This window comes from Crotalus tigris, unplaced genomic scaffold, assembly GCF_016545835.1.
Source record: "Crotalus tigris isolate CLP2741 ecotype Arizona unplaced genomic scaffold, ASM1654583v1 scf7180000024338.4412243, whole genome shotgun sequence".
NCBI lineage: Eukaryota > Metazoa > Chordata > Lepidosauria > Squamata > Viperidae > Crotalus > Crotalus tigris.
This window is the reverse complement of record NW_024100508.1, coordinates 4,044,470-4,071,491: the sequence shown is the minus strand read 5'-3', so window position 1 is coordinate 4,071,491 and position 27,022 is coordinate 4,044,470. Positions and strand designations below refer to the sequence as shown.

The 27,022-nt window shown below is 41.9% G+C and overlaps 1 protein-coding gene across 1 annotated transcript; it reads left to right on the top strand.

Moving 5' to 3' along the window:
- Positions 1–760: 760 nt before the first annotated feature.
- Positions 761–27,015, top strand: ATP4A (ATPase H+/K+ transporting subunit alpha). Its single transcript, XM_039325588.1, has 23 exons — positions 761–772; positions 7,858–7,992; positions 9,967–10,026; positions 10,842–11,045; positions 12,010–12,123; positions 12,293–12,427; positions 13,384–13,501; positions 13,953–14,221; positions 15,060–15,258; positions 16,394–16,503; positions 17,114–17,248; positions 17,452–17,644; positions 18,130–18,305; positions 18,538–18,674; positions 18,832–18,982; positions 19,910–20,078; positions 20,205–20,359; positions 21,235–21,358; positions 22,059–22,204; positions 23,084–23,217; positions 24,082–24,183; positions 25,519–25,610; positions 25,997–27,015. The coding sequence occupies exons 1-23, from the start codon at positions 761–763 to the stop codon at positions 26,023–26,025; spliced, it is 3,099 nt and encodes a 1,032-aa protein (XP_039181522.1). The 3' UTR covers positions 26,026–27,015.
- The last annotated feature ends 7 nt before the right edge of the window (positions 27,016–27,022 follow it).

The window sequence follows — 27,022 nt, the reverse complement described above, 5'->3', positions numbered from 1 at the left end:
GCCAATATAGAGGGAATGGGGGAAAATACTAATTATCAAATTCTATTTTTTTTTAATGTCTCATTTTATAAACCTTCCACTTTAGGTATCTACTTCGCCCAGATAGCATTTGGACAACCATTTTTCCCAATTTACACAGTGTTCTCCTTAACAAAACGCATAAATGCACAACTTTTCATGCCTAGGGACAGTTTTGTGCAGACTTTTCTATAATATTCTTTTTGGGGGGGAGAGAAGAGTTCCTCTGCGCTATTTGGAAAAGCACAAACATCAAGTGACGGCTACATTTTGGTTTGGACATTGGGTTTCAAATGTAAAATTTGATATGTATTATTTATTTAGTTGATTTATCTACTAGCTTTTTGTTTTTTAAAAAAAGAGAACAAGGTGTTATTTCACGCTCCTTACCTTCAAGTTCACAGATGCCTATATGTGTGTGGTACCGAAGGAGATATCGTAAAAGGGGCATTCCAAGGTGGCTTTCAGCTGAATGGCTAGGGGTGTGTTTTTTGTCTGTGCGTGTGTGTTTTCTGTCCTCTCTTGCAGGGCTGTCTCCTCTTGGTGTGTGACTTCAAAAACACGCAAGCGAGACCTGGCTGTAGGGTGCATGGAACCACCCCAGATTGGCAGCCACAAGAATTTATAAAAAGGAGTTACCTTAGGGGATCATCCGTTTATTCAGTTGCAGGGTCTGGCATCTCCTGCAGCCTGCAGTACCAAGTTCCCCTTAAGCCTGTCTTGTTGACCTCAAGGACTCATCATGGGGAAGGCGGTAAGGAAGCTTCTGTTTTCATTTAGGCACTGGGTTTCAACATCACTCAGGATTCCCCCTCTTCCTTATACCAGTAAATGGATCTGCATCATTTAGCAGTAGAATATGTTTCACTCCAATTTTTTAAAAAAAAAAAAAAAAAAAAGACTGATTTTTATAGCTTTAATTTCTATTCAAGGTATGGCTCAGGACATAATTGTTTTTCCCCTGGCTTGTCAGTAACTCAAGTGGTTTTTAAAAGGCGGGGGGTTGTTCCTGCGTGGCATGCCAGTGAACTGCTTACTCTGCTTGTGACTGGGGTTAACATGGGGTAAACCATGGAAGACATCTGGAATGAACCTTCTAACAAAGCTAGATTTTGTGGAGTTGATATTTGCTTGGTCTTAGGCTGAATTAACAGAGGGATAGAATCAAGTTCATGTGAAGAGTTAATACCACTTTATAATGCCTTGGTAAGACCACACTAGGAATACTGCAGAATACTACAGTTTTCGTCCCCACAATATAAAAAAGATGTTGAAATTTTAGTAAGAGTACAGAGAAGAGTAATAAAGATGACTAGTGGATTGGAAGCTAAAATATATGAAGAACGGTTGCAGAAATTGGGTATGTCCAGGGTAATGAAAAGAAGGACTAGGGTTGACATGATAGCAATGCTCCAATATTTGAGGGCCTGCCCCAAAGAAGAGGGAGCCAAGCTATTCTCCAAAGCACCTGAAGGCAGGACAAGAAGCAACGGATGGAAACTAATCAATGAGAGAAGCAACCTGGGACTAAGGAGAAATTTCCTGACAGAACAATTAATCAGAGGAATGACTATATACAAGGACTGTCAGCTGGATGTACCCGAACCCATTTCATGATGAAAAGAATAAGAGGAATAATGTTAATGGGATATTATAGTGTAGTCTATACATGTAAAGTCAGAGCTGACCCTCTCATCAGGCAAAATGAAGTTTATTTCTTTGAGCAGCTGACCAGGATAGAAGCCATCACCTTTCAGCGGGAGCAGCTACTTCAGTCGAGGGTTCTCCAGAATGGATTGTCAGCTCAATTATTGGCCTTGAAAGCTTCCATCCAAAATCATGAATCTTTTTTCTTCTGCTTCTCAATCGTATCTGATTCATGGAGACTGCTTGGACAAGTTCCTGTAGTCTTTCTGGCAAAATTTCAGAAGCTGTTTGCCATTGCCTCCTTCCTAGGACTGAAAGAAAGAAATTGGTCTAAGATCACCCAGCTGACTTTGCACCCAAGATGAGAGTAAAACCAATGGTCTCCTGGTTTCTAGCCTGGTAGATAGATCTACATCACATTGGCTCACACGATTAGGATGGCATTTATAAGATGACTTTCTGGGTGTATGGTTAGCCAGGGTGTGGATAGTTGCCCTACTATTGCTGGGGTAGAGAAGCATAGTAAAGAGTGTGCTGGGAGGAAATGACAAATCCGATGCCCGCTCATGTGACCGTTCTCATCAGGTACCTTTAGCTACGGGTTGAGATCATCAAAAGATGAATGTGTAAATATAAATCATGTGTGCACACGTTTAGAGGAGAGAAGGGCAGAAAGGAAAGGAAAAGAAACCAACATAGAAGATAAAAGTTGACATTTTAGTTTTATTTTAACTAGGTTGTTTGTTTTTTCTGTGGTGTGCTACCCAGAATCCATTAGGATTGTAAATGTTAGATAAATCAATCTGCAGATGGAACAGCCAGAATGTTCTTTGTCTGCCAGAAAGCACATTCTGCACTGATTTCAAAATGGCTGGACTAAATACACACACACGGGGGGGGGAGAAGGGGGCATAGCAAGATTGCTGCCTTTGATTTGCAAATCTTGGGAGAACAGGAAATAGTTTCATATTTACTTTAGTATTAGCTCGCTATTAAGGACAAAGAAGGGAGAAATGTTTCGGGGATTTTTCTACTCTGAAATCCTGGAGTATCACATATACTAAATGGAATGTTTCCCCTTATTGACCCTGTCAAGAGGGCATAAAATGCTTTATTTCGATGAGGTGAAGCAGGCTCCTTAGCAACATTGTAGGCCCCTGTGCTGCCTTCTTTCTCACCTACTGGAGTCTTGTCCCCAATACCGGGAGAGCAGAGTTGCTGATAGAGCTACAACCTTGAGACAAGTGTGGAAGGAAACGTGTGTTTTGAAGCTCTGCAGCCACTAGCAAAGAAAACAAAAGAAGCTTTTTTTCCTTCAGGAGTACTGGCAGGTCCAAAAGAGAAGAAAATAAATAATACCAGTCCAGCAAAACAAAGCACAGTGTAAAAAAAATGCAAGAAGCTGGCCCTTAACAGAAAAAGTAGAGACCTCAAGAGAGATGAGATTTAAGACAAAACAGGTTTAAAAGAAACTTTGATGCATAGCAGTAACAGTCTATGTGGGATAGTATGTAGGCAAATGTAATGGAGCAATAGTAATAATATAGTGAATAGTACTAATATAGAATATAAACTTTATCGCAGTAGTAATTGAAAAGTAACATATCTTGTCTTAGTAATTGATCAGGGGACTGGAGGCGAAAACATATAAAGAATGGTTGCTGGAAATGGGTATGTCTAATTTAATGAAAAAAAGGCCAGGGGTGACATGATAGCAGTGTTCCAATATCTCAGGGGTTGCCACAAAGAAGAGGGAGTCAAGCTATTCTCCAAAGCATTTGAAGGCAGGACAAGAAGCAATGGATGGAAATTTATCAAGGACAGAAGCAACCTAGAACTAAGGAGAAATTTCCTGACAGTTAGAACAATTAACCAGTGGGACAACCTGCCTCCAGAAGTTGTGGATGCTCCAACACTGGAGGCTTTTAAGAAGAGACTGGACAACCATTTGTCTGAAATGGTATAGAATTTCCTGTCTGAGCAGGGGGTTGGACTGGAAGACCTCCAAGGTCCCTTCCAACTCTGTTATTCTATTCTATTCTATTCTATTCTATTCTATTCATCATAGTAACTGTATAGAAATAGCAATTCTTCTTGTTGTGCCATATCCGTTATCGGACGTTGGCGATCATGTTGGCCATCCTGTTTTTATCAGCAGCCACACGAAAAAGTGCTGCTGAGTTTTGTCCAAACCAGTCCCTTAGATTTTGAAGCCGTGGTGTTCTTCTTCTGCCTGGACCTCATTTGCCTTCAATCTTTCCCTGGAAGATTAAATGGAGTATGCCATATTTTTCTGGGTGTTGCATCACATGTCCAAAATATTCTAATTTTTGTTTTTTAATTGTTTTGATGATTTCCCTTGGCTTTCCCAGGCGGCTTATCAGCTCCTCATTTCTGATCTTGTCAACCCAGCTTATACGTAACAGCCGCCTGTAAATCCACATTTCAAATGCTTCTAGTCCAGCGGTTCTCAACCTGTGGGTCACGACCCCTTTGGGGGTCGAACGACCCTTTCACAGGAGTCACCTAAGACCATCGGCAAACACATCTTTCCGATGGTCTTAAGAACGACGATTCCCGGGGGCCGGAGGAGGGGGGGCGGGGGAGTCCACAGGGCCGCGGCTGCATCTCCTGTCCTCCCCAAGCAGCCCCTTCTCAGCCCTCCTCTCCTAAGAGGGAAATCCCACGGAGACCGAAGCGCTTGCTGCCTAGGAAGCCTGCCTGGGGAGCATGTCTGAAGCGCAGGTTTGGAAGAAAGCAAAAGGAGCAAACAGTTTATTTTATTCCTGGCCGCCCTTCCGAAAAGGCGATGCTGCTGCTGCTGCTGACCAAGACCTTGTTAGCAAAAGCCCTTCAGTGGCTTGGCTTTGGTGGCCTTTTCCCCCTGCCCCCTCTCCGGCCTTAGCTTTGTGCACTTTTGGGATTTGTTTGCTCCTGCTTTTATAAAGTGGCCTCGTGGCAGGTCTTTCCAGAAGTGAAGTGCCAAGCCTTTCTCCTCCTTCTCTCTCTGTTTTTTATTGTTGATTGCTTGCCGAGCAAATCACCTTTTTCTTGGCATGTGCATCCGGGATGGAATGTCAGCACGGGGAGCTGAGCTAAAGAAACGCGGTTCTTGTGGCTCAAGTCTTACTTTAGTTTTAGAAGCTTGGGGTGTGTGTGTTATATATATAAAAAAGGTAGATGCATGGTGACCTGCAGCCTCCTTCCCAGTCCCTCTCTTCTCCTCTCCCCCCCCCCGCCTCCCAGGGATTTGGGATCTTCCGAGAATTGCCCATTAAACTTTCCCGATAAAGGTTCTTTTTTCCAGAGCATATTGACCTGGGACAATGCATTTGGTAAACCAATGATTCGTGAAGCCTTTGCATGCAGAAAGAAGTCAGATTCTTAATCTGGATTGGCATTTTGGTGACTCTTGCCAGGTGTTCTTGAATGCACTGTTGATTTTCTTCAAAAGTGAAATGCTGGGCGCTGCCTCCTTTATGCTGTTGTTTATCTTCTTGGTTCCTTCCCTGCATTGTTACTGTTCTTCATAGATGAAATAGTAGTTTGGCCAAGATAGCAATCTTTGGGAGCTACTAAGAAAAGTGTGTGTACAGATGTCTCGGGGCTATCATTGGAACCATAGCGATAAGTTAGTAATATAACTTGCATGAGGAGAGAGCATACAGCAGAAAAAAAAGGGTGTTGTGTATAATTTATCACATTTTTATCCCACTTTTTTTCTCTGGGAGATGAAAATGATGTATTTATTTGGTTCCCAAAGCAACCTTGTGAGGTAGGCAGAGAGAGAGATTGGCCCAAAGTCACCACTGAGGTGGTTGGTCCAGAAACATAAAGTATGGACACTGTCCTCAAGTAATTCTGGAAAAGTGTGTCCATGTATTTATTAAATATATGTATTTAAATGTATTTAAATATATGATGATACTTGAAGAGAGTATCTGTGTAGGAAAAACAATGGTTCAACTTCGGAAACAAATACCATGTTCCCTGCATACCAGATATTTATATTACGATTCATAACAGTAGCAAAATTACAGTTATGAAGTAGTGACGAAAATAATTTTATGGTTGGGGGTCACCACAACATGAGGACCTGTATTAAAGGGTCGCGGCATTAGGAAGGTTGAGAACCACTGTTCTAGTCTCTTCAGGTGGCCTTCTGTCAGAGACCAACTCTCTACTCCATAGAGTAGGATAGAAAAAATATAGCATCTGACAAGCCTGATTTTTAGTCTTAGGCTTATGTCGTGACTGCAGAAGACCTTTTTCATTTTGAAGAATGCTGTTTGAGCTTTCTCTATCCTTGCCTTTACTTCAGCGGTCATGTCCCAGCTTTCATGTAAATTAGCAATGGAACAGAATATAGGAAGAACTCACATATCACTTTTATATGTTTTTACAAAACAAAACATCTCCCCAGCCCTTATAGGCAGACGTAAAAAGCTTTCAGTCCCAGATTCAGAGCTCTTGACTCTAGGTAAAACAAATTTAAAAAAAAAAACACATTCCGTGACAGGCAAACAAATGTCCTAGGGATTAAAAGTAAATTAATATGTACAGAGGGTGTCTCCCTCTTTATCCAACTGTGAAAGGAATTTGAGCATTAATTTTCACATAGTCCTGGCCAGTGCTTTTTTTCTAAAAAAAAAGAAAAAAAAAGTGCAGGAACTCACACACGTCATACAACCCACCTTGCCTACCCTACAAGGTTCCATCCCCAAAAAGGTGCCGGAACAAAAAGGGAAGGGTAGGTGAATTTCCCTGGTCTTTGCAAAAAAAAAGAATAGGGTGTGATTACAGCATTATTAGACCGTGCCTTCTTATCAAGTTTCTAGTTATGGTGATAAGCTTTTCATCAGCTTTGTGTGAATAGATTTTCTAAATTACGGGACAAAGCTTGGAAACTTTTCATTGGGGAGATTCAGATCCATACTGTATAAACAAACAGCTTCTAGGGGGAAAAAAGATGCATTTCCTTCTCACTCCCTTCTCTGGCATTGACAGAATTATAGAGTTGCATTTGAGATTTGTAACAGTATTTCTGAGTGTTGGGTTTTCTCCCTCAAGGTCTCATGTGGCAGATGTTCATCCTGGCACATCTAAGGGGGTGCAGTGGGGCAAATGCAGTGAGGCTTTGCTTTATGCTTACAATAAGCGTATATTGCAGGAGTCAGGACCAACCCAGATTGGATCCTGCAACATTATCCTGAGACACGTACATTCGCCTTCATTTACAAGTGCATATTATCAAATTGCACCGCATTGTTTTCATTAATGTGAGTAATTTCAAAACAGCATTAGCAGAACAGGCCTACTGGGACAGAAATATAAATCACTTCAAAACAAAAATAACCTCCAAAGGGAACTGGTTCAATTCCCATTTCATCAAAACTGCGTGGATAGCGGTCACGTGACCTATCTGATACCAGAAAGTCTCATAATTCACGGAATTGCCCACTGCTCTCATTTTCCATTTGACCAAGAGGAAAACACCCAAAATATCATTCTGTTCAGTTCCGTATCTGCTTAAAAAAAGTGGAACTAGAAAAATGCTGAACCTGTTCTCCACAGGTGATGGATGACTGTGGGACTCTCAAGCTTAGATCTACTACTAGCGAAGTAAAATTGCAGAGTAAAAGAGCCCTTCGTAAAATTCCCCTCTTCTGTTCCTAAAGCACAACTCAACAAGTGTACTTGTGTGTACTGTAAACAACTCAGTCTTAGTAAAGGTGACCGACTCATCTATCAATTAATCCCATTCCTTTGATGCCAAATGGTAGATCAACATTGATTTCAAATCAGTTTGTTGATTATATTTGATAAAGATAATTTTGTTTAAGCAAACATGTCAAGCATTGGGGTTCCAAGGCAATTCCCAGACCTCTGAGGGGGACCAAATAGTCAAGATGGCAGTTGCTAACAACAATTGACTTTTTTGACACACACACACCACACCACCACCACCATTGTGGACATCACTCTTCTATTCCCTTCAGCCACTTTCAAAGGAAAAATAACTAAGGAAAAGAGCCTTTGAAACAATCTATTTTCAATGCTATTGCTAGCCATTTCGTTTAATTTTAATCCCAAAAGAATATAGTGACATCTTAATTAATAATAATTAATAATAATTAATGAAGCTATTTGAGCTGACAGACATCTTTCTCTTTGACTTTTTTGCCCCACCAGGAGAAGTACGAAATGTACTCGGTGGAGATGGAGAAGTACGATGGGGAAATGGATGTGAAGATTAAGAAGAAGAAGAAAAACAAAGCATTGGAGAAAAAAGAGAAGTTAGAGAATATGAAGAAAGAAATGGATGTGGTAAGCCACGGGACCAGAACGGAAAAAATAAGATTTCTCTATGGATTTAGAACATTGTCATATCCATAGTTGAAATAGGCAGCTTGCCTATTCAATTAATTTGACAGCTGATTATTGAACTAACCCAGTGTTAACCCAGTTTTCTTATCACATTTAAACATAAAACTAGTCATATCACACTAGGCTAAACATAATTATTTTTTACTGAAAGTCGATATACATTATAAGTCCTCAATTTACAACCATTTGTTTAGCAATCATTGAAAGTTGCAACAGAACTGAAAACATGACTTCTGAGTGATCCTCATACTTGCGACGGTTGCACAGTTACGTGATCAAAATTCAGGCACTTGGCAACCGGCATTTATTTATGACGATTGGAGCATCCCAGGGTCATTTGATTGATATTTATGATCTTCTCAGTTAGCTTCTTACAAGCAAAGTCAATAGGGGAAGTTGGATTCGCATAATGACATGATTCCCTTAACAACTGCACTGATTTACGTAACAGCCATAACAAAAATGGTTGTAAATCATGCACTTAACAACCATCTAGCTTAGCAACAGAAATTTTGGCCCCAGTTGTGCAATACAACAATGCACAGTGTTGCCCCAAATGTGTATCTTGTTAAGCATATCAACTTTCAGAAAAAAAAAAGAATTAAGTTTAGTCAGGTGTGAGAGAGCAGCCAAAAAGAAATAAATTCTTCATCCATAAAACATATTCGTAATCCATGAACCCAGGTTCAACATTATGGCATTATCCTCCCTCTCCTATGAACAATAAGAGATGCAAGGCAGTGATGTCACAAAGCTATAATTGATTTAACGAGGGGCACTTTATCCACTTATGCCCTCTTAAGCTCCTTCAGAATTTGGAATCTGAAAGCAAACATTAAAAATAATCAATAACTGACACTAAAGGAAATTTGCATTCAAAGCTCCCCTCAGAAGATCAGTGTACAAATTTTGGCACACAAAAATTAGGAAAGTCACAAACAGGAAGAATTGCAATATTCTTTTGTTTCTTAATCTAGAAACCATTTGAAACTAAGGAGTACATTTAATGTAATTACTGTATATCAGTCTTAAGGGAAGGAATTCTTCTCCAAAACAAAATGTAATTTTATCTCTGAAGGTCAAGGAAGGAATGTTGTTTTTTCCACTAATTTTTTGAGAGACAGCTTCATTCTCTAAAAGTACTGGTATTCAGAAAATTTCAGCAAATGATAAGTAATGGTTTCAGAGCCTTGTTCATATGAACAAAAGCAATGTTAATTCCATCAGATATCGTTAGTCTAATCCAGTGTTTCCCAAACTTGACAATTTTAAGGCATGTGGACTTCAACTCCCAGAATTCTGGGAGTTGAAGTCTGTGGAATGCTGGCTGTGGAATTCTGTGAGTTGAAGTCCACATGCCTTAAAATTGTCAAGTTTGGGAAACACTGATCTAATCCATTTCATAATTCATAATTTAACCTCTCCTAAAACCTCTCTAATAACAGAGATTACCATATTTGAAATTATTTCTTTCCTAAACATTTTGGCATGCAAACGTTTGAGCTGCAAATTCTGTTTGATAATGTGCCTCCTCGGTTTTCTGAGACAATAAATTATACTACTATTTAATACTGGGTGTGTGCAATTACATATATAAACTAAATTGCTTTTTTTTTTCATCTGTAATACATTCTTTGCTTCTCTCTGCCTTCAACCCTGATATGCTTTGTGTCTGGAATTTAATCTCCTGGCATCCGGAATCAATTCCCACTTATCCGGAATGTTTAAGTCATTCTATGCTTTCATTTTGCGAGTTTATCTCATTTGTCTGAGGAAATATTTGTTAACTATGCTTATTTTTTTATGCAAAATAGCAGGAAAGAACATTGCATGACAGGGGAGGTCTTGCCTAAAAGACAACATCTCTCCATCTACTGAAATCACATTCTTATCTTGGGTCTGTCCTCCTTTTAGAATGATCATCAGCTGTCTATAGAAGAGTTGGAAATGAAATACCGGACCAACATCAAGAAGGTGAAGCCCTTTGACAAAACGGGTGCTAGGGACAAGCTGAAAGGAACATATATTTTCATAGTTCATCATAACCCCTTCTGCAGCCTTGAAAGTACAGTTGCCATCTAGCGTTGAAAAGAAGCGGTACATGAGGAATAGGTCTGGCCTAAACTGATAGCCATTTTCATTGTATCCGGAGTAGACAAATCTCTAAGAGTCATTACTGGTTTGTTATTATATATTATATATTATATTATATATTATATTTGTATCTGGCCTCCATCACTGGAGATTTTTTAAGAAGAGACTAGACATTTAACTGTCTGAGACAGTATAGATTTTTCTGCTTGAGCAGGGGGCTGGACTAGAAGACCTCCAAGGTCCCTTCCAGTTCTATTCTATTCTAGTCTAATCTATTCTATTCTATTCTAGTCCAGTCCAGTCCAATCCAGTCCAGTCCAGTCTATTATTCTATTCTATTCTATTCTATTCTATTCTATTCTATTCTGTTCTATTCTAGTCTAGTCTAGTCCAGTCCAGTCCATTCCTTCTATTCTATTCTATTCTATTCTATTCTATTCTAGTCTATTCTAGTCTAGTCTAGTCTAGTCTAGTCCAGTCCAGTCCATTCCTTCTATTCTATTCTATTCTATTCTATTCTATTCTATTCTATTCTATTCTATTCTATTCTATATTATTCTAGTCTAGTCTAGTCTAGTCTAGTCCAGTCCAGTCCATTCCATTCCATTCCATTCCATTCCATTCTATTCCAGTCCAGTCCAGTCCAGTCCAGTCCAGTCCAGTCTATTATTCTACTCTATTCTATCTGCTTCCAGGGTCTGACCAGCACAGTGGCCGGAGAGATTCTCCTTCGTGATGGCCCCAATGAATTGAAGCCCCCAAAAGGCACTCCGGAGTATGTGAAGTTTGCGCGTCAGCTGGCTGGGGGGCTGCAGTGCCTCATGTGGGTGGCAGCTGCCATCTGTCTCATCGCCTTTGGGATCCAGTGTAGCCAAGGAGATCTTACCAGTGCAGACGATGTAAGTGCCCACAGCAGAAGCAGACAGTCAGCTGGGGGTCACCGGGAGGAGAGCTGCCATAGGAGATAGAATGATGATGCAAAGTGGGTGGGGCTTAGGCTCAGGTGGGCAGGGCCAGAATTAACTGTTTCTTCTCTAGGTTTTTAATATCATGATTTAATTATATACCTTGAAGGATGCTGGATCACTAGCAATAGACGAATTGAGTAGGGCAAAGTAGGGCTGCTGCCAGATCTGGGCTGGAAAAATTCACCTGATACCTAAATAGTTATAGAGACCCGTTTGCTGCCATCTAATGGCCATCTAGATTTTTGCAGCCTAAACCCTAAAGACCTAGGGCAGGGGTAGGCAACCTTGGCTCTTTTATGACTCATGGACTTCAGCTCCCAGAATTCCTGAGCCAGTATGGCTCAGTATGGAAATCTCTCACTTCTCCTTAGGATGGCTGGCTCAGGAATTCTGGGAGTTGAAGTCCACCAGTCATAAAAGAGCCAAGGTGGCCTACCCCTGACCTAGGTCTATTTTCTAGTCCACCCTCTCCTCCTTTAGCAACCACAATCAGGTCTAGCAACTTTGTTATTAAGCAAGCAGAGAGATTGTTTAAACAAGCTCTCTCTCTCCTTGAGCTGCTTTTCTAGGTAATACCAGATTTCTCTAAAAAGTGCAGGGCAACAAGCTCAGCTGGGACCTTAAATTAGTTCGTTAGAACCCTCCCCAGCTCACAGCTTTTGCCGGAAACAATCATTTTCACACTGAGCACTTTTATAGTCAGGTGCAAATGGGCATATTGATCAGAAAATGAATATTTACTACTGTTTATTATTGTTGTGTTTGTGAATGGTTGCTAAACAAGGCCAGTCGCTAAATGAGGAGCTGTATAATAAATGTGGTGTCTGTGGGGTTAATTGAAGCAGTGCAGCTGTGACATCACAAACACTGGCATATTTTTTTCTTCTTCTTTTAGTTATACTTGGCCATTGCTCTTATTGCTGTCGTGGTTGTGACTGGCTGCTTCGGTTACTATCAAGAATTTAAGAGCACAAACATCATTGCCAGTTTCAAGAATCTTGTGCCGCAGGTACAAATGGCTCTCAGTAGCCTCACTATGCATCTGAAAACAACAAATTCTTTGACCGTCTGGGATTTTTGTTTCATTTTGATTCCGGGGAGGGGGTTTTATGGGAAGAAAAGAATGCTGTAAATAAATCCAAATGCAAGTTCGTTTCTTCTCTTCTTCCCAAACGCAGCAAGCCACAGTGATTCGAGACGGTGACAAGTTCCAGATCAATGCTAATCAGCTGGTGGTGGGTGACCTGGTGGAGATCAAAGGAGGAGACCGAGTCCCAGCAGACATCAGGATCATCACTGGGCAAGGATGCAAGGTACCTAGATAATGAAGAAGGTTGTTCCAATAAATATGACATCACCTTCTCCCCACTCTAGGAAGTTTGCTGTTCTCACCCTCTGATGAAGTTTGGCCCTTTTCTTTCGCTGGAAGACAGAAAGGAACTAGTGAGTTCCTTGCACGTTTTTTGTGTGATCTCTGAAACAGCAGTTACTATTTCAACAGTCTAGTTGCAGCCCAAATGCAGAAGTGAAAGAAAAACATGTCCCCTCCTACATCCCATGTAGAAGGAGGAAATGCTTCAGACTGTCTCTAGGTCACTATGTAACATGTAGTTTTGGTTTAAGCAACCCAGTGACTACAGCATTACCTTAGGACAGGGATCTTCAAACTTGGCCCTTTTATGACTTGTGGACTTCAACTCCCAGAATTCCTCAGCCAGGCACACGTGCCTGGCTGAGGAATTCTGGGAGTTGAAGTCCACAAGTCATAAAAGGGCTAAGTTTGAAGACCCCTGCCTTAGGACTTGGTAGTTCCATGTTCAAGGCACCATTCCATTATGAAACATACAAGTTACAGTCATACTATCCATTCTGTCCTGCAATATATAGCGGTTCTAAAACACATTAATTTCTAAGTACTTAATATATTTCCAGGCTTGTTGACTTTAAATGCCAGAATTCCACAGCCAGGATGGCCATTAAAGAGAATTGAAGTCTACATACTTGGAAGTTACCAAGATCAGGAAACACTAACTTAATTATTCAGATCAATCCAAAACTCAAAAATGATTCCAATCTGGAAAACAGTTGTAAAAAAAACATGCTCCCCTCTCCTGCACATGCATGTATTTTAATAACATAAGAAAGAAAATGCACAATGTAAATTTCAGAGTTGGAAATTGTCCAGCCATGGGCAGTTATCGCCATATCAAGAGTTGTGCCTACAGAGTTCCATGGAAACCTCCTTTCTTTCTTCTCTCCTTTATTCTAGGTGGATAATTCCTCTTTGACAGGGGAATCAGAACCTCAAACCCGTGCCCCAGACTGCACCCATGACAGCCCCTTAGAAACCAGGAACATCGCCTTCTTCTCAACCATGTGCTTAGAAGGTAGGAGGTGTTGGTTTCTGGAGGGGACACACTAGTTGTCCTCTGGAAGCATCTAGCTCAGTGATGGTGAACCTTTTAGAGACCGAGTGCCCAAACTGCAACCCAAAACCCACTTATGCATCGTCAGGTGTCGGGTGGGTGTGGCCCATTGGGTGGGCGTGGCTGTGGTGGTAACGGCAGACTGGGTGGGACTAAAAAGTTCAATCAATCAATTCCAACTTTGCAGGATCTTATTTTTTTCCCTGCAAGAAGTTGAAATTAACTGATTGGTTGAATCTTTTTTTTTGTAAACGGCGGCAGAGGCCTAAAGTGAAAAGATTTTATAAAACCCAGCTGAAGGCCTAAGACTGGGGTGACGGCGCGCATGCCCACAGAGAGGGCTCTGAGTGCCGCCTCTGACACTGGTGTCATAGGTTCGCCACCACTGATCTAGCTCTTCCCTTCTTATCAGGAACCGCCACTGGCATCATCATTAACACTGGGGACCGCACCATCATTGGGCGCATCGCCAGCCTGGCTTCAGGAGTGGAGAATGAGAAGACACCCATTGCTATTGAGATTGAGCATTTTGTGGACATCATAGCTGGCTTGGCCATTTTCTTTGGTGCCACCTTCTTTGTTGTTGCCATGGTGATCGGCTATCCCTTCCTCAGGGCCATGGTCTTTTTCATGGCAATTGTGGTGGCTTATGTCCCCGAGGGTCTTCTAGCAACGGTCACAGTAAGTGTCACACAGAAGCAGTTTGAGCCCTTTCTGAGTATTTTCCCCCTGTTCTTTCCATAACATCTTCAGATGTTGCTTTGTATGAAGGAGGTACTGTGATCACTCCCTGGCATCTCCACCAGGAAGTCCCAAAGGCACTTTTTCAAAAAGCAATTTTTCCTTGAAGACGTTTCGCTTTTCATCCCAGAACTTCTTGAGTTCTGACTGAATGGTGGAGAATGGAAAGGTTTATATTCCTTGCAGGCATCTGGTCATTAGCACTCTTTCTGAGAGTTGTTGAGGCCACTTGGGGGGTTTTCTTGGAACTACTGAAAGAACTGTATTGAAAACAGGAGATAGGTGGTGTCGTATCCCTCGCCCTCTGTTGAAGGAAGAGGACTAACGACCAGATGACCGCAAGGAAATAAATCCTTCCATTCTCCACCGTTCAATCAGAACAGAAGAAGTTTCTTGGATGAGAAGCAAAATGTCTTCAAGGAAAAATGAAGTCCAGTTGCCTTTTGAAAAAGCACCCTTGGGACAACCACAACCTGGATGACTGAGAATCTCCATAGACACTTCCACCAGGAAGCCTCTCAAGTAATAAAATATCTTCCACAGTTCAAAGACTTAGAAAAGAATGAATTAAGTTATCCTTCCCAACATGATATCCTTCAGATATTCTGCACCACTTTTCCCATAACTTCCAGCCAGCCAGAAGCATAAGATTGGGAGTGGGGTCAATCTTGAACAATTGGCTTAATGCCCTCAACCTAAGTTGACGTTAGTTATCCCAAATTCCAAATACTGGACCTCATTCTTCCCACCCCACCTCCCTCTCATTCTCCTTGGATAGGTCTGCTTGTCTCTCACAGCCAAGCGACTGGCCAGGAAGAACTGCGTGGTAAAGAATCTGGAAGCGGTTGAAACGCTGGGCTCTACATCGGTCATCTGCTCGGATAAAACTGGGACACTCACCCAGAATCGAATGACGGTCTCGCATCTTTGGTTCGACAACCAAATTCACACAGCAGACACTACAGAAGACCAGTCAGGTATTTGCAATCAACAGCAAGCTTGGCAACAAGCAGAGAGACAGTTAGTAATGATGGGCACCACGTTGCCCATCCTAAGCCAGGGCCTTTCAACCTTTTCATCCATTGTACCACTTTTAGGATATGGCAATATCCGAGTACCACCAGTCACCTAGCAAGGTGTCAAAAACTTGATGACCAAAAAAAAAAAAGAAAAGAAAAAAGTGATAAAGTACAGGTAGTCCTCAACTTACAACAGTTCACTTAGTGACTGTTCGAAGTTACAATGGCGCTGAAAAAAATGCCCCCAAGCCACAGCCGAGCAAGACACCTGCTTGCCCGCCCGGCGGCACTCTTCCTCCTGTCTGAGGTTTTCATTGTTGTGAGCATTTCTGTTGAGGATTGGCAGTGGGGGTGGGGTGGGGGGGTGTTTGGTTTTTATTCCTCCCATCTGCTGGATGGCTGCAGCAGGTTTTGGTCACTTCACATGACCCTGAGACACTGTGACCATCATAAATATGAATCAGTTGCCAAGCATCTGAATGTAAATCACAAGACCCTGCTGCAACATTCCAGCTGATCGGTGCTTCTTCAGGGCTCAGCAGAAGTGCCAGGATCAGCGCCGAGCTCCAGCTGGAGCCTGGCACTGATCCTGGCACTTCCGCTAAGCCCTGACAGCCCTGCAGCTCCAGTCATCTCTTGCTCAGGCTTGTGCAGTGCTGCCACCGGTTCAGCTCATTCCCCTCCCCTGCTACCACTTTTCTAGGATGGTCGCGTACCATCTGCCAAGTGCCAATGTACCACAGGTAATACCCATACCACTGGTTGAAAAGCCCTGTCCTAAGCTTACAATGTGTTGATGATGATGATAACCTTTATTGTCATTTTTTTCCCCTGTGGGCATAACAGCACACATTAAAAATGAAATTTAGTTGCTTGCTCTCAAAATGTAAACATACAGAACACACATTTAAAAATATACCATATACAACATATGTATAGACCTACACCCTTGCATATAAGTAACATATAAATATTAAACGCTATCCATCTTGAATACATAACGGAAGGAGGAATCTTTAGAGTTCACAAGGTTAATACTGTATGTGGGAAACTTGCCCCATTGCTGCCCATTGCTTCTTGTTCTGCTTTACAGGACAAAGTTTTGATCAGTCCTCGGAGACATGGAGAGCTCTGTGCAAAGTGGTGAGCCTCTGCAACCGGGCTTTTTTCAAATCAGGACAGGATAATGTACCTGTGCCACGGGTAAGAAAAATGCACATGGATTATTATGTATTTATTTAGTGTATGATGAGAAGATGGCAAAAGAGTAAACATATACAGGTGGTCTTCCATGTATAACATGGTATTTAGACACCGCTCAAAGTTACAAGGGCACCGAAAAATGTGACTTACGACCATTTTTCACTCTTAGGACTATTGTGACATCCCCATGGTCACGTCATCAAAATTCACGAGTCATAAAAGAGCCAAGGTTGCCTACCCCTGGGCTAGAGGTTTTGCCCACAATAGACATTCAGTTGTAACTTCTAGAATCCTCAACCAAAACAGTTAAGATCCAAAGATGAGGTTTTTCACAAAACACACTTGAAAAACAGCAGCTTAGGTCAGTTATTCAACTCAAACCCAAGTAAAGGGCAATCAAAAACCTAGAAATTCTAGAAATCTTATTTCAGCACGAACTATCCAATCTCATTTTCACTATCTTGTCTTCTGGGGAATTTTGGGAGTGGAAGTCCACTCATTTTAAAGCTGCCGAAGTTGAGAAACACTGATCTAGTATAAATGCAGATTCAGCCAGCAGTTCAACCAGTGCTGATCCTGTTTCTGTGTTTCTTTCCCTTTTCTATCCCAGCGCATTGTGATCGGAGATGCTTCGGAGACGGCCCTACTGAAGTTCTCTGAAATCACCCTTGGCAATGTCATGGAGTACCGGGAGCGCTACAACAAAGTCTGTGAGATTCCTTTCAATTCCACCAACAAATTCCAGGTTAGCAGCTGATTTTGTGTCCTTTGGTTCTAAGAAGTTCAGCAAGGGCCACCAAAGGAACTCTGATTCAGCAAGTACTGAATTAACCTGGCATTTAAGTCTGGACTTGGTTCCCTCCAGCTTAGTTCATTGCCCAAAGCCAAGAAGCTAGAAAGTTGCCCATGGTCAAATCTCATGAATTCTATGATCTCCCCTACAATTAGCTGTCTGTCCATGAGCTTGACGATCCCAGAGACCAGCGCCACCTGCTGGTGATGAAAGGCGCTCCTGAGAGGATCCTGGAACGCTGCTCCACCATCATGATTAAAGGCCAGGAGTTGGCCCTTGATGAGCAATGGAGGGAAGCTTTCCAAACAGCTTATATGGACCTTGGTGGACTGGGCGAGCGTGTGCTGGGTAAGAAAAAATGGTTCGATGACTGAAGTTTTCATTAAATAATTTTTTTAAAAAATCTACTGGTAGTCCAGCTCTGTCTTGAAGAATCTCATCAAAATGCCCTCTTTCTGGCTCTTCTCCTTCACTGACCTGTTGAGCCCTTCCAGGTAGCAATTATGCTCTCATGAGCAGCGTGGAGCCACTCCTGAACTCTCCTACAATTTCTCAGAGGTATTTTACATGAGCAACATTCAGGAAGTTCAAATAATGTCTCCAAGCTTCTTGAGCTTCATTCATTCTGGGTATGGCAACTACCAAGGTATCAACCATCACCCTCAAGAGTGTCAACTACTTGGATTATGAGAAAGCTGAAATATCAAGGGAAGCACCGTAGCCTAGTTTGAGTATTGTGGGCTAAGCGAACCTGGAACTGTATTGAATCTGATTAAGTAGTTTGATTTATGGGCTATAATAGAGGTCTCACAATACTTATCTCTCGTCCACAGGTTTCTGCCACCTCTACCTTCCTCAGAATGAGTTCCCCCGTGGCTACCACTTTGACAGTGATGAAATGAACTTCCCCACCAGCGGGCTATGCTTTGCAGGCCTTATCTCTATGATTGATCCACCCAGAGCCACCGTGCCCGACGCTGTCATGAAATGTCGCACTGCAGGTATCCGGGTAAGTTCATCAGATGTTCTGATGATTTCAATGACTGGGAAAGTATTCATGATAATGCTATGAAAGCGAGACACAGACACATTGAAATCTTACAAGATCCTAAAATGATTCTTTCCTAATCTGAGGTTTCTAGGTATGCTGGACTTCAGCTCCCATGATACTTGGGCTTAGTGTGATAAATAAATTTAGAAACAACTGCTGCAATCCCCCTCCTTTCCATTTTTCCCCCCAGGTGATCATGGTAACAGGAGACCATCCAATCACTGCCAAAGCCATTGCTGCCAGTGTTGGCATCATCTCGGAGGGCAGTGAAACTGTTGAAGATATCGCCACACGCCTCCGCATCCCCGTGGACCAGGTCAACAAGCGGTGAGCACCTTAATACCCAGATATATTAAAGAGCTACTTTGACTGACAATGGCGCCAGACAAGGAAGATACTCTATGCAAGGGAAGAAGTAGTGTGGCATTGCTGAGGTGCTATTGGGAGGTTTCCTAATCTTGAAGGGTTTTTCTCTTATTTCTAGGGATGCCCGGGCATGTGTGGTCAATGGAGGCCAGTTGAAAGATATGGAAAGTGAAGAGTTGGTTGAGATTCTAAAGATGCATCCGGAGATGGTCTTTGCTCGCACTTCTCCACAACAGAAGCTCATCATTGTAGAAAGCTGTCAGAAACTGGTAAGATCCACTACTTCTTATGGAAAGGGGATATATTCAATATCTACTTTGTACTTTCCCAGCCATTGAAACCAGAACATTTACAGAATCCGGGATAGCGTTTACACAAAACACCAAGTGCTGGTAATTCTCCCCTTAGATTTTTTTTTTCCTTATGGTTTTAATATGTATAAAGGCTGGTCAAAGACCATAATAAAGATAATTGATTGTGTAATCTCATAAATCACGACTGATTTGTAACTTGATATGAACTTCCCAGATGGGTTTTGATGAATTCAGTAAACAAGTTAAGCATGTTATGTGGACACAGTCCATAATTAAGTAATTGTCTGCATCTTTCCCTTCCTCTAAATATAATACAATACAGGGTTGCCATTTTTTTATCCAAATAACTGCTTTGTGAAATACATTAGGCTGAATGGACAAGCATTCTTAATTACATTGCTCTGAGATTTATGGAACTACCTGAAGCACTCAGCCTCTGCTCCTTTAGGGTGGACTAATTCAGGGGTCCCCAACCCCCAGTCCGTAGACTGGCACTGGGCCGCGGCATGCCAGAAATTGATCCGCGCAAACAAGCAAAACCCCATCGGCGGGATGCAGGCAGTACATGAAACCACGCTCCTTCCAGTCCACAGAAAAACCACTCTCCACGGAGCCGGTCCCTGGTGCTCAAAAGGTTGAGGGTCTCTGGACTAATTTTGATATTAGGAAGCTTCTAATTAGCTATACCTTTCCAGAAGGTCGAGCTAAAAATCAGAAAAATCAGAAACTGGTTTTTAGAAAATGAAAAGCAAGAAGACAGGCATGACGTGGCAAACCCTCTGAGCAGATGGAATACTAACGAGAAGTGTTGCCCATTACAAATCTTTGTCCTGAATCCCAGTTGTAAATCCTAAGTCTCACATTTCTCACTCTCATCCGTAGGGTGCAATTGTGGCTGTTACAGGAGATGGGGTGAATGACTCTCCGGCACTGAAGAAAGCCGATATTGGAGTCGCAATGGGCATTGCTGGATCCGATGCAGCCAAGAATGCTGCTGATATGATTTTGTTGGATGACAATTTTGCCTCCATTGTCACCGGTGTTGAGCAGGGTCAGTTCTTAAGAGGATCTCTTGCTAGGGAAATTCTGAGACAGGTTGTCCTCACACACCCAGGGGACAACACATAGAAGGAAGCCATTCCTGTTCTGCATTTTTCTCTTTGCTTTTCCACCCCAGGGCGCCTGATCTTTGACAATCTCAAGAAATCCATTGCTTATACCTTGACCAAGAACATCCCAGAATTGGCCCCCTACTTGATCTACATCACTGCCAGTGTCCCTCTTCCTCTTGGCTGCATCACCATCCTCTTTATTGAGCTGTGCACAGACATTGTGAGTCCTAAAGGGCCAAAATAAAGTTGGCAAGAAGCAGAATAAGAGACCCATCTCTAAACCATCTTTAATTTTGTGGGTCCCATTTTGTGGATGTACAAGCAACTTCTTTTGAAACAAACCTCATCCTGGCTTAGCCTGATGGGTTAGCCCAGCCTGTTTAAGGCAATATCATTGTTGCATTCACACAACATGCTAAACCAATGGTTCTCAACCTTTTTAATGCTGCGGCCCCCAACCGGTCATAAGTCAAGGACTACTCAACTGGTGCAGCACCGTTTGCAGAATGGGACTTTTGGTGGGCTCAGCAGGGCAGAGACAGCCTGGACAATTCCTATTGGCATTTGAAAGCCAATAGAATTATATTCAAGAGAGTCTATTCTATTGGCTTTCAAAAGCCAATAGAATAAAAGGGAGTAGCACAGCTAAGGAAAAGGGGAAAGAAATGGCGGACTGCGTTGTTTGGTGACCCCCGTGAAATGGTCGTTCGACCCCAAATGGGGTCCCGACCCGCAGGTTGAGAACCACTGTGCTAAACTCACTAAGCCAGTTGCTGTGTTTATAAGTTATAAAGTGGGTTATTTTTTTAATAGTTTAATTTTGAGCTGACTAACTAGGTTAGGCCAATGTAGCCTAATTGGTTAGATCAAGGTAAACCCAATTAGCAACCTGTATTATGAATTAATTAAATTAACAGGTTAAATGTGTTGTATGAATTCAACCTACAGGTCTAAAGCCTACGCTTGCTCTAAAAGATTTTCATCTAGCACCCAAGTTCCAAAAATTTCAAAGTCTATCACAGCAGGTCTGGGGTGAAATTAAAGCTGTTCTTGTGTGCCAAATGCTTATTTTAGATATCCTGTCCTTTCCCATAGTTTCCCTCGGTTTCACTGGCCTATGAAAAGGCTGAGAGTGACATCATGCATCTGAAACCCCGAAATCCTCGACGGGACCGCTTGGTCAATGAAGCACTAGCTGTCTACTCATATTTCCAGATTGGTTCGTATGGATGCAAGAAAGTGGTGTCTAGTGGTTAGAGGTAGCAAAAGAAAGAAAATACATTTACTAGAGAGCAATGCGCTTTTAATTCAGCTTTAAAATAACCATCCAAAGATGATTATTTTTTTTTTTTAGATAGCTCACTAGAATAGCTTTTGATTAGCCTTATCCAACTGAGGCCTCTCCAGATGTACCAGGGGGACTGCATTTCCTACACCAGTGGGGAATTCTAGGTACTGGAGTGCCAAAATTGCTGGAGAATGCTGGGTTAGGAAAGGCTGACCTAACCATAAAGGACATTAAGGTTAGGCTTAGATCTAGAAATTTCAATATAGCATCTTTGAGGAGAACCAAATTTCTGCCCTTTTTAAAAAGAATCTTTTTGAATGCTGCAAAGTGCCATTTGTAAGATCGCTTCAATGGACGTATTACAAAATAAAAATAGATGGAAAACAGACAAGCCAGGAAATTGTTATTATAAATATTCCATCCTGCCTAGAAGCAAGGTGGTGGTAAGGAGCGTCCTTGTGAGCTGGAAGAGATAGCAAGTCACAACCTCCTTACTTTACCTCATTTGGTGAAAGCGCCTGCAATATACTGTCAAAATGTGCCCACCCAGACATCAAAACCCCCTGGCGTAAAAGGTCAAGGTTCAGCTGGACCAAACATCCAACACAACCTGTGGTGTTTTGCCTTGCAGGAGTCATCCAGTCATTTGCAGGCTTTACTGATTACTTTACCGCTATGGCACAAGAGGGCTGGTTCCCACTCAAGTGCCTTGGGCTTCGGGCTCAGTGGGAGAATGTTCACCTCCAGGACCTTCAAGACAGCTATGGCCAAGAGTGGGTGAGTAGGGAAGAGAAAGACCAATCGGACTCCCAGCTTGAGGTTCCAACTGTTGAAATTCAGACTATTAATCACAGGCCACGTTTACCCTATCTGGTAACAAGGAGTGTTCTTGATGATTCCTCGATTAGGCTATTGTTTACTTGTTTTTAGCATGTTTTTCTGAAGTGGTAGAACACTCCCGCTATCACTGACAGGAAAGCCACTAGCAATAGCAATAGCACAGGGGTCCCCAACCCCCAGTCCGTGGACCGGTACTGGGGCGTGGCATGCCTGCAACCAGTCTGCACAAACAAGCAAAGTCCCATCTCTGGGATGCAGGCAGCACACAAAACCACACACCCTCCGATCTGTGGAAAAACCTTTCTCCACGGAACCGGTCCCTGGTGCCCAAAAGATTGGGGACCTCTGCAATAGTAATTAGATTTACATACTGCTTCACAATGCTTTACAGCTCTCTCTAAGTGGCTTACAGAGTCAGCATATTGCCCCAAACAATCTGGGTCATTTTACTGACCTCAGAAAGATGGAAGGCTCAGTCAGCCTTGAGCTGGTGAGGATCGAACCCCTAGCAGTCAGCAGAATTAGCCTGCAGTACTGCATTCTAACCACTGCACCACCAGGGCTCCTAGTATATAAAGAGAACAAACCCCACTCCTTTCATTACCTATTAGATAATGAAATGTATGCAAGCAAACAATCAAGCTCAGAGAGCACCCACAATTCAACCCTGAGCTGCAAATATTCTCTTCTATGAATAAATATTCTGTATTGCCTTAAAACCTCAAAAATATTTAAGCAATCCTTGGAGTTAACTGGTGGCTGGTGGTCATCTATTGACTTTGCCTTCATACCGCCACTGTTCCTTTCTCCTCCCAGACATTTGGACAGCGTCTTTATCAACAGTACACCTGCTATACCGTCTTCTTCATCAGCATTGAGATGTGCCAGATTGCAGATGTGCTTATCCGCAAGACACGACGACTTTCTGTCTTCCAGCAAGGATTTTTCAGGTAGATCACACCCCAGCAGCTCAATTGAGAAGATTCTTTGTCTGGCACAGCTGGGAACGTAGTTTATAAAATACATGTATGTTATACTGTGATTTTATAAATCAAAACAGAGGGATAGTAGCCAATGATTGCTTTGAGATGTTGACAGCAATATGGTCATTGACCACAAAATATTAATATGAAGGAACCTCCAGAATTGTCCAACCATCCAGCGGTGGCTTTGAGCTACCCAAAGAAAAGTTGAATCAGTTGAACCCACTTGGCTCACTGAAGAACTGGTACTCATAATGCAAAACTGCTATTTATAGCGTAATAGAAAGGATTTCGGATATTCTAAATCTCTAAGAAGGTTCTTAGTAGAAATAATTTTTCCAGGAGGCAAATGGGACAAAATTTAAACTTTACTGATAGATTCTACAGCAAGAATATTTCTCGTTCATTCTTCCAACCCAACAAATTCAACCTGTTGTTTAACCTCCTGTTCTCATTCTTAGTTTTTGCATTTGTGTTGGTTGGAGAGTGTGTTTTCCTGACCAAATGTTGCTGAAATGATGCTAATGATGGGCAAATCTGAATCAAACATGAGTCCAGGAAATAAGCTTGTTTCCCAGAAAAAATGGCAAAGCATTTGTAGCTTTCCCCAACCCAAGATCAAATCTGAGTTCTCCCTGAATTTGACAGTTTTGAGAATTCAACAAAAGATGAGTAATTTGCCTCCTTATCCTGGAACTGGCTTCTTTCCACTGAGTGACCCCGTTCTGCCAATGATCAATTGACCATCACCCAATGCTGGTCTATTCAAAACAGAAATCAAGAACAGCCAAACACCTTCCATTCAGCCCTACTCATCTCTTTCTCTTTCAGAAATAAGATCTTGGTGATTGCTATTGTGTTCCAGATCTGCTTGGGCTGCTTCCTCTGTTATTGCCCTGGGATGCCCAATATCTTCAACTTTATGCCCATACGGTAAGAACCTGTACACACTGGTGTTCTAACATGACAAAACCACTTCTCAAAAGTTCTCATGAAGCCGTGCTACAGAGCAGAGCTATTGAGAAAGCCCATAGCCACCTCTGAACCTGTCTCCTCAAAACCTGAGGTGCATGATTTTGTGGTTAGTTGTAGTGTTGCATTATGGTTTGCAAGAGATGGCTTTCAGTACCATACCGTATGAAGATCCTAACAACTCTGGCTTCTACAAAACATGATTAAGCAAACCAGTGTTCTCTGCCCACATTCTTGCTTTTCTCCTTCCATTGTAGGATATCACTCCATGCTTAACATGGCTATAAATCTCAACTCTCCCTTCATTCAGGAATTAGCTAGCTCAGTGGAAAAACTCTCAGACAAAACTCAACAAGTCTCTTCTAATCACACAAGAGATATAGATTTGTCCATTGCAGTGCACAGACATCAATGACTGTATTTGTATATTTGATATATAACCTACCCTTTATAACAGTAGCTTAAGGCAGCCTATAGTGCTAAATTCTCAAATTCTTTTCCCCAAACAATAACCCTGTGAGGTAGGTAAGGTAGATAAGAGGGGGACCACCCCAAATATAGAAAGAAGCTTCCATAACTGAAAGTTAATTAGAACTTGGTCTCTGGTCCAACACCTTTATCACTGTACACGCTGGCTCTGTTTAAATTTATATTATTATACAACTCTAAAAATCAGGGTTTAAATCCTAGTTTTCTTCCTCTCCTTCGTAAATCATCTCTTATTTCTTTAGGAAATCTCATCTCATCTATTATAATTTCCTACTCAACTTGCTGTAATTACCATGTCTTTTTTTAAAAAAAAAATGTTATTTTCCTCTAACTGCACTTTCATTGCCTATTGTTTCTCCTATCCCATCTCATCAAAGTTTAGATTTTAAATTCAGTAGAGCAGGAATCACTCATTTACATATTATAATAACAGTAAGTACAGGCACATGCAAAGACAATGAGGAGTTAAAGAGGTAGAAGGCTACAGCTTAGTCCTCCTAATCCAAATCTCCTCTCTAGCTAAAAGGGAAAAAGCAAATCCTCTCACAGGAGGGAACTTCCTGCAGCTCAGCTCAGCACCAAGGACAGCAGTCATTACAGCCCTACATTACAACTGCTCCCTTTTTCCAGGGACTTAGCAAGAAAACACAGACCCAAACTGGGAAACAAAGCTTTGGGGTCATACTTGTTTCGCAGATTGATACTCAGTTCCTGTCAGTTTCAAGCTACTTCAAAGACAATTCAGCTCAGCAAGCTGACTTTAGCAAGCTTAACTTTTTCCATTCTCTTGTCCCCCGTCCCATCTAGATTCCAGTGGTGGTTAGTGCCTATGCCTTTTGGCATCCTGATCTTTGTGTATGATGAAATCCGAAAATTGGGAGTCCGGAGACACCCTGGAAGTAAGTTACAAGGATGGGTAAGGAGAGGAGGGAGGCAAGTTGACATAAGGTTCATAGAAGGCTTGATTTAGGCATGTTCTAATGTCTAATGTAGTTCCAAACTGCTGGTCCATGGGCCGGACGCATCATCTGGAAGCTGCGCCCACCCCATTGCTGGCAATGGCAAAACTATTCTGATACGTTGTGTGACATCACGTGACGTCACGAGTTTGACATGTCTATTCTAATGCAATTCTCAATCTTGGATCACTCAGAGATAGTCATGTCCTACTAGAAACCTTCCAGGGTACACCTCTTTGTTTTTCCATCAACTGACAAACTGCTGTAGGTATCAATGATATCATCATCATCCTTAACCTGATCCCCATGTTGTTTCTTTCCTCCAGGTTGGTGGGACAAAGAACTTTACTATTAAAGATGAGACTGCGGGCACAAATATGTCCCCATTGGCACGTTTTGTGCTGCCTGGGCTGCTCCCTGTGGGTGCAAAAAACTACAGTAAGAAGGAACCTAGGATTTGCTTTCTTCATTAGCTATACCTTCTACCGAACTTGTTGTATTTCTTAACCCTTCCTCTGATGAAGTTCCATGTTCCACACGTCCTGCTCCAGCTACTCTGGGACAAAACTCTGCCCATCATCAAGAAAATATGTGGGGACACTGATATGCTAGGGGAAATGGACGGTTCTTGAGATGGCAACCAAATATAAACATTGGTACAGGCATAAAGATTTTTTTAAAAAATATAGCAAGTTTCAAACTCCAAAGCCTGCAAACAAGGCAATAGGATCTCAAGGAAGAAACAAGGGCAAGTGGTTTGCCTTCCTTTGCCTTCTCCACAGGAAAAGCAGAATTTAAAAAAAATATATAAAATATGCAATGGCACACTAGCATCACTTCCAACTTCTTCATGATTTGGTCTCCTCGGATTAGTAATTCCTGAAGCATAAAGCTTATAGAACTTTTACACAGTAGATGAAAGGAAAGCAGAGGAATTCATACACAAGCAGTCTCAGTTCAAGATAACCAGACAATGAAGTTACATAAACATATTCTCCATTCCTTCAAATTCTGATTTACCCTACAGTACAACGGACTGCAGTAAGAAAAGATTATGATATATGCCTCATGATGGCATTATGCAACGTGACTTATATACTTGCATCATATTTTGTGATGCAAGTAAATAATTTTGTTCTTTGCATATGTTATTTTGAAATCATTGTTAACAAATGGATAGATCAGCCGCCACCACAAACCACCTCCTGTACTTGTGAGAGATTTCCCTTCCTCCATGGCTACCACCCTATGAATAAAGAGAATGATCCTTCCATGTTTCTGCAGTCAATTCTCTCACCAATGTGACGGTAACTGTAAGGTTGAATTAAAGGGAAGGATTGCCGTGCCCATAA

Bases quoted from the DNA above. Each gene is read 5' to 3' on its own strand.
- ATP4A (XM_039325588.1), top strand. The intron at 11,046-12,009 runs GTAAGTGCCCAC...TTCTTCTTTTAG, and splicing joins ATCTTACCAGTGCAGACGAT to TTATACTTGGCCATTGCTCT. The intron at 23,218-24,081 runs GTAGATCACACC...TTTCTCTTTCAG, and splicing joins TTCCAGCAAGGATTTTTCAG to AAATAAGATCTTGGTGATTG.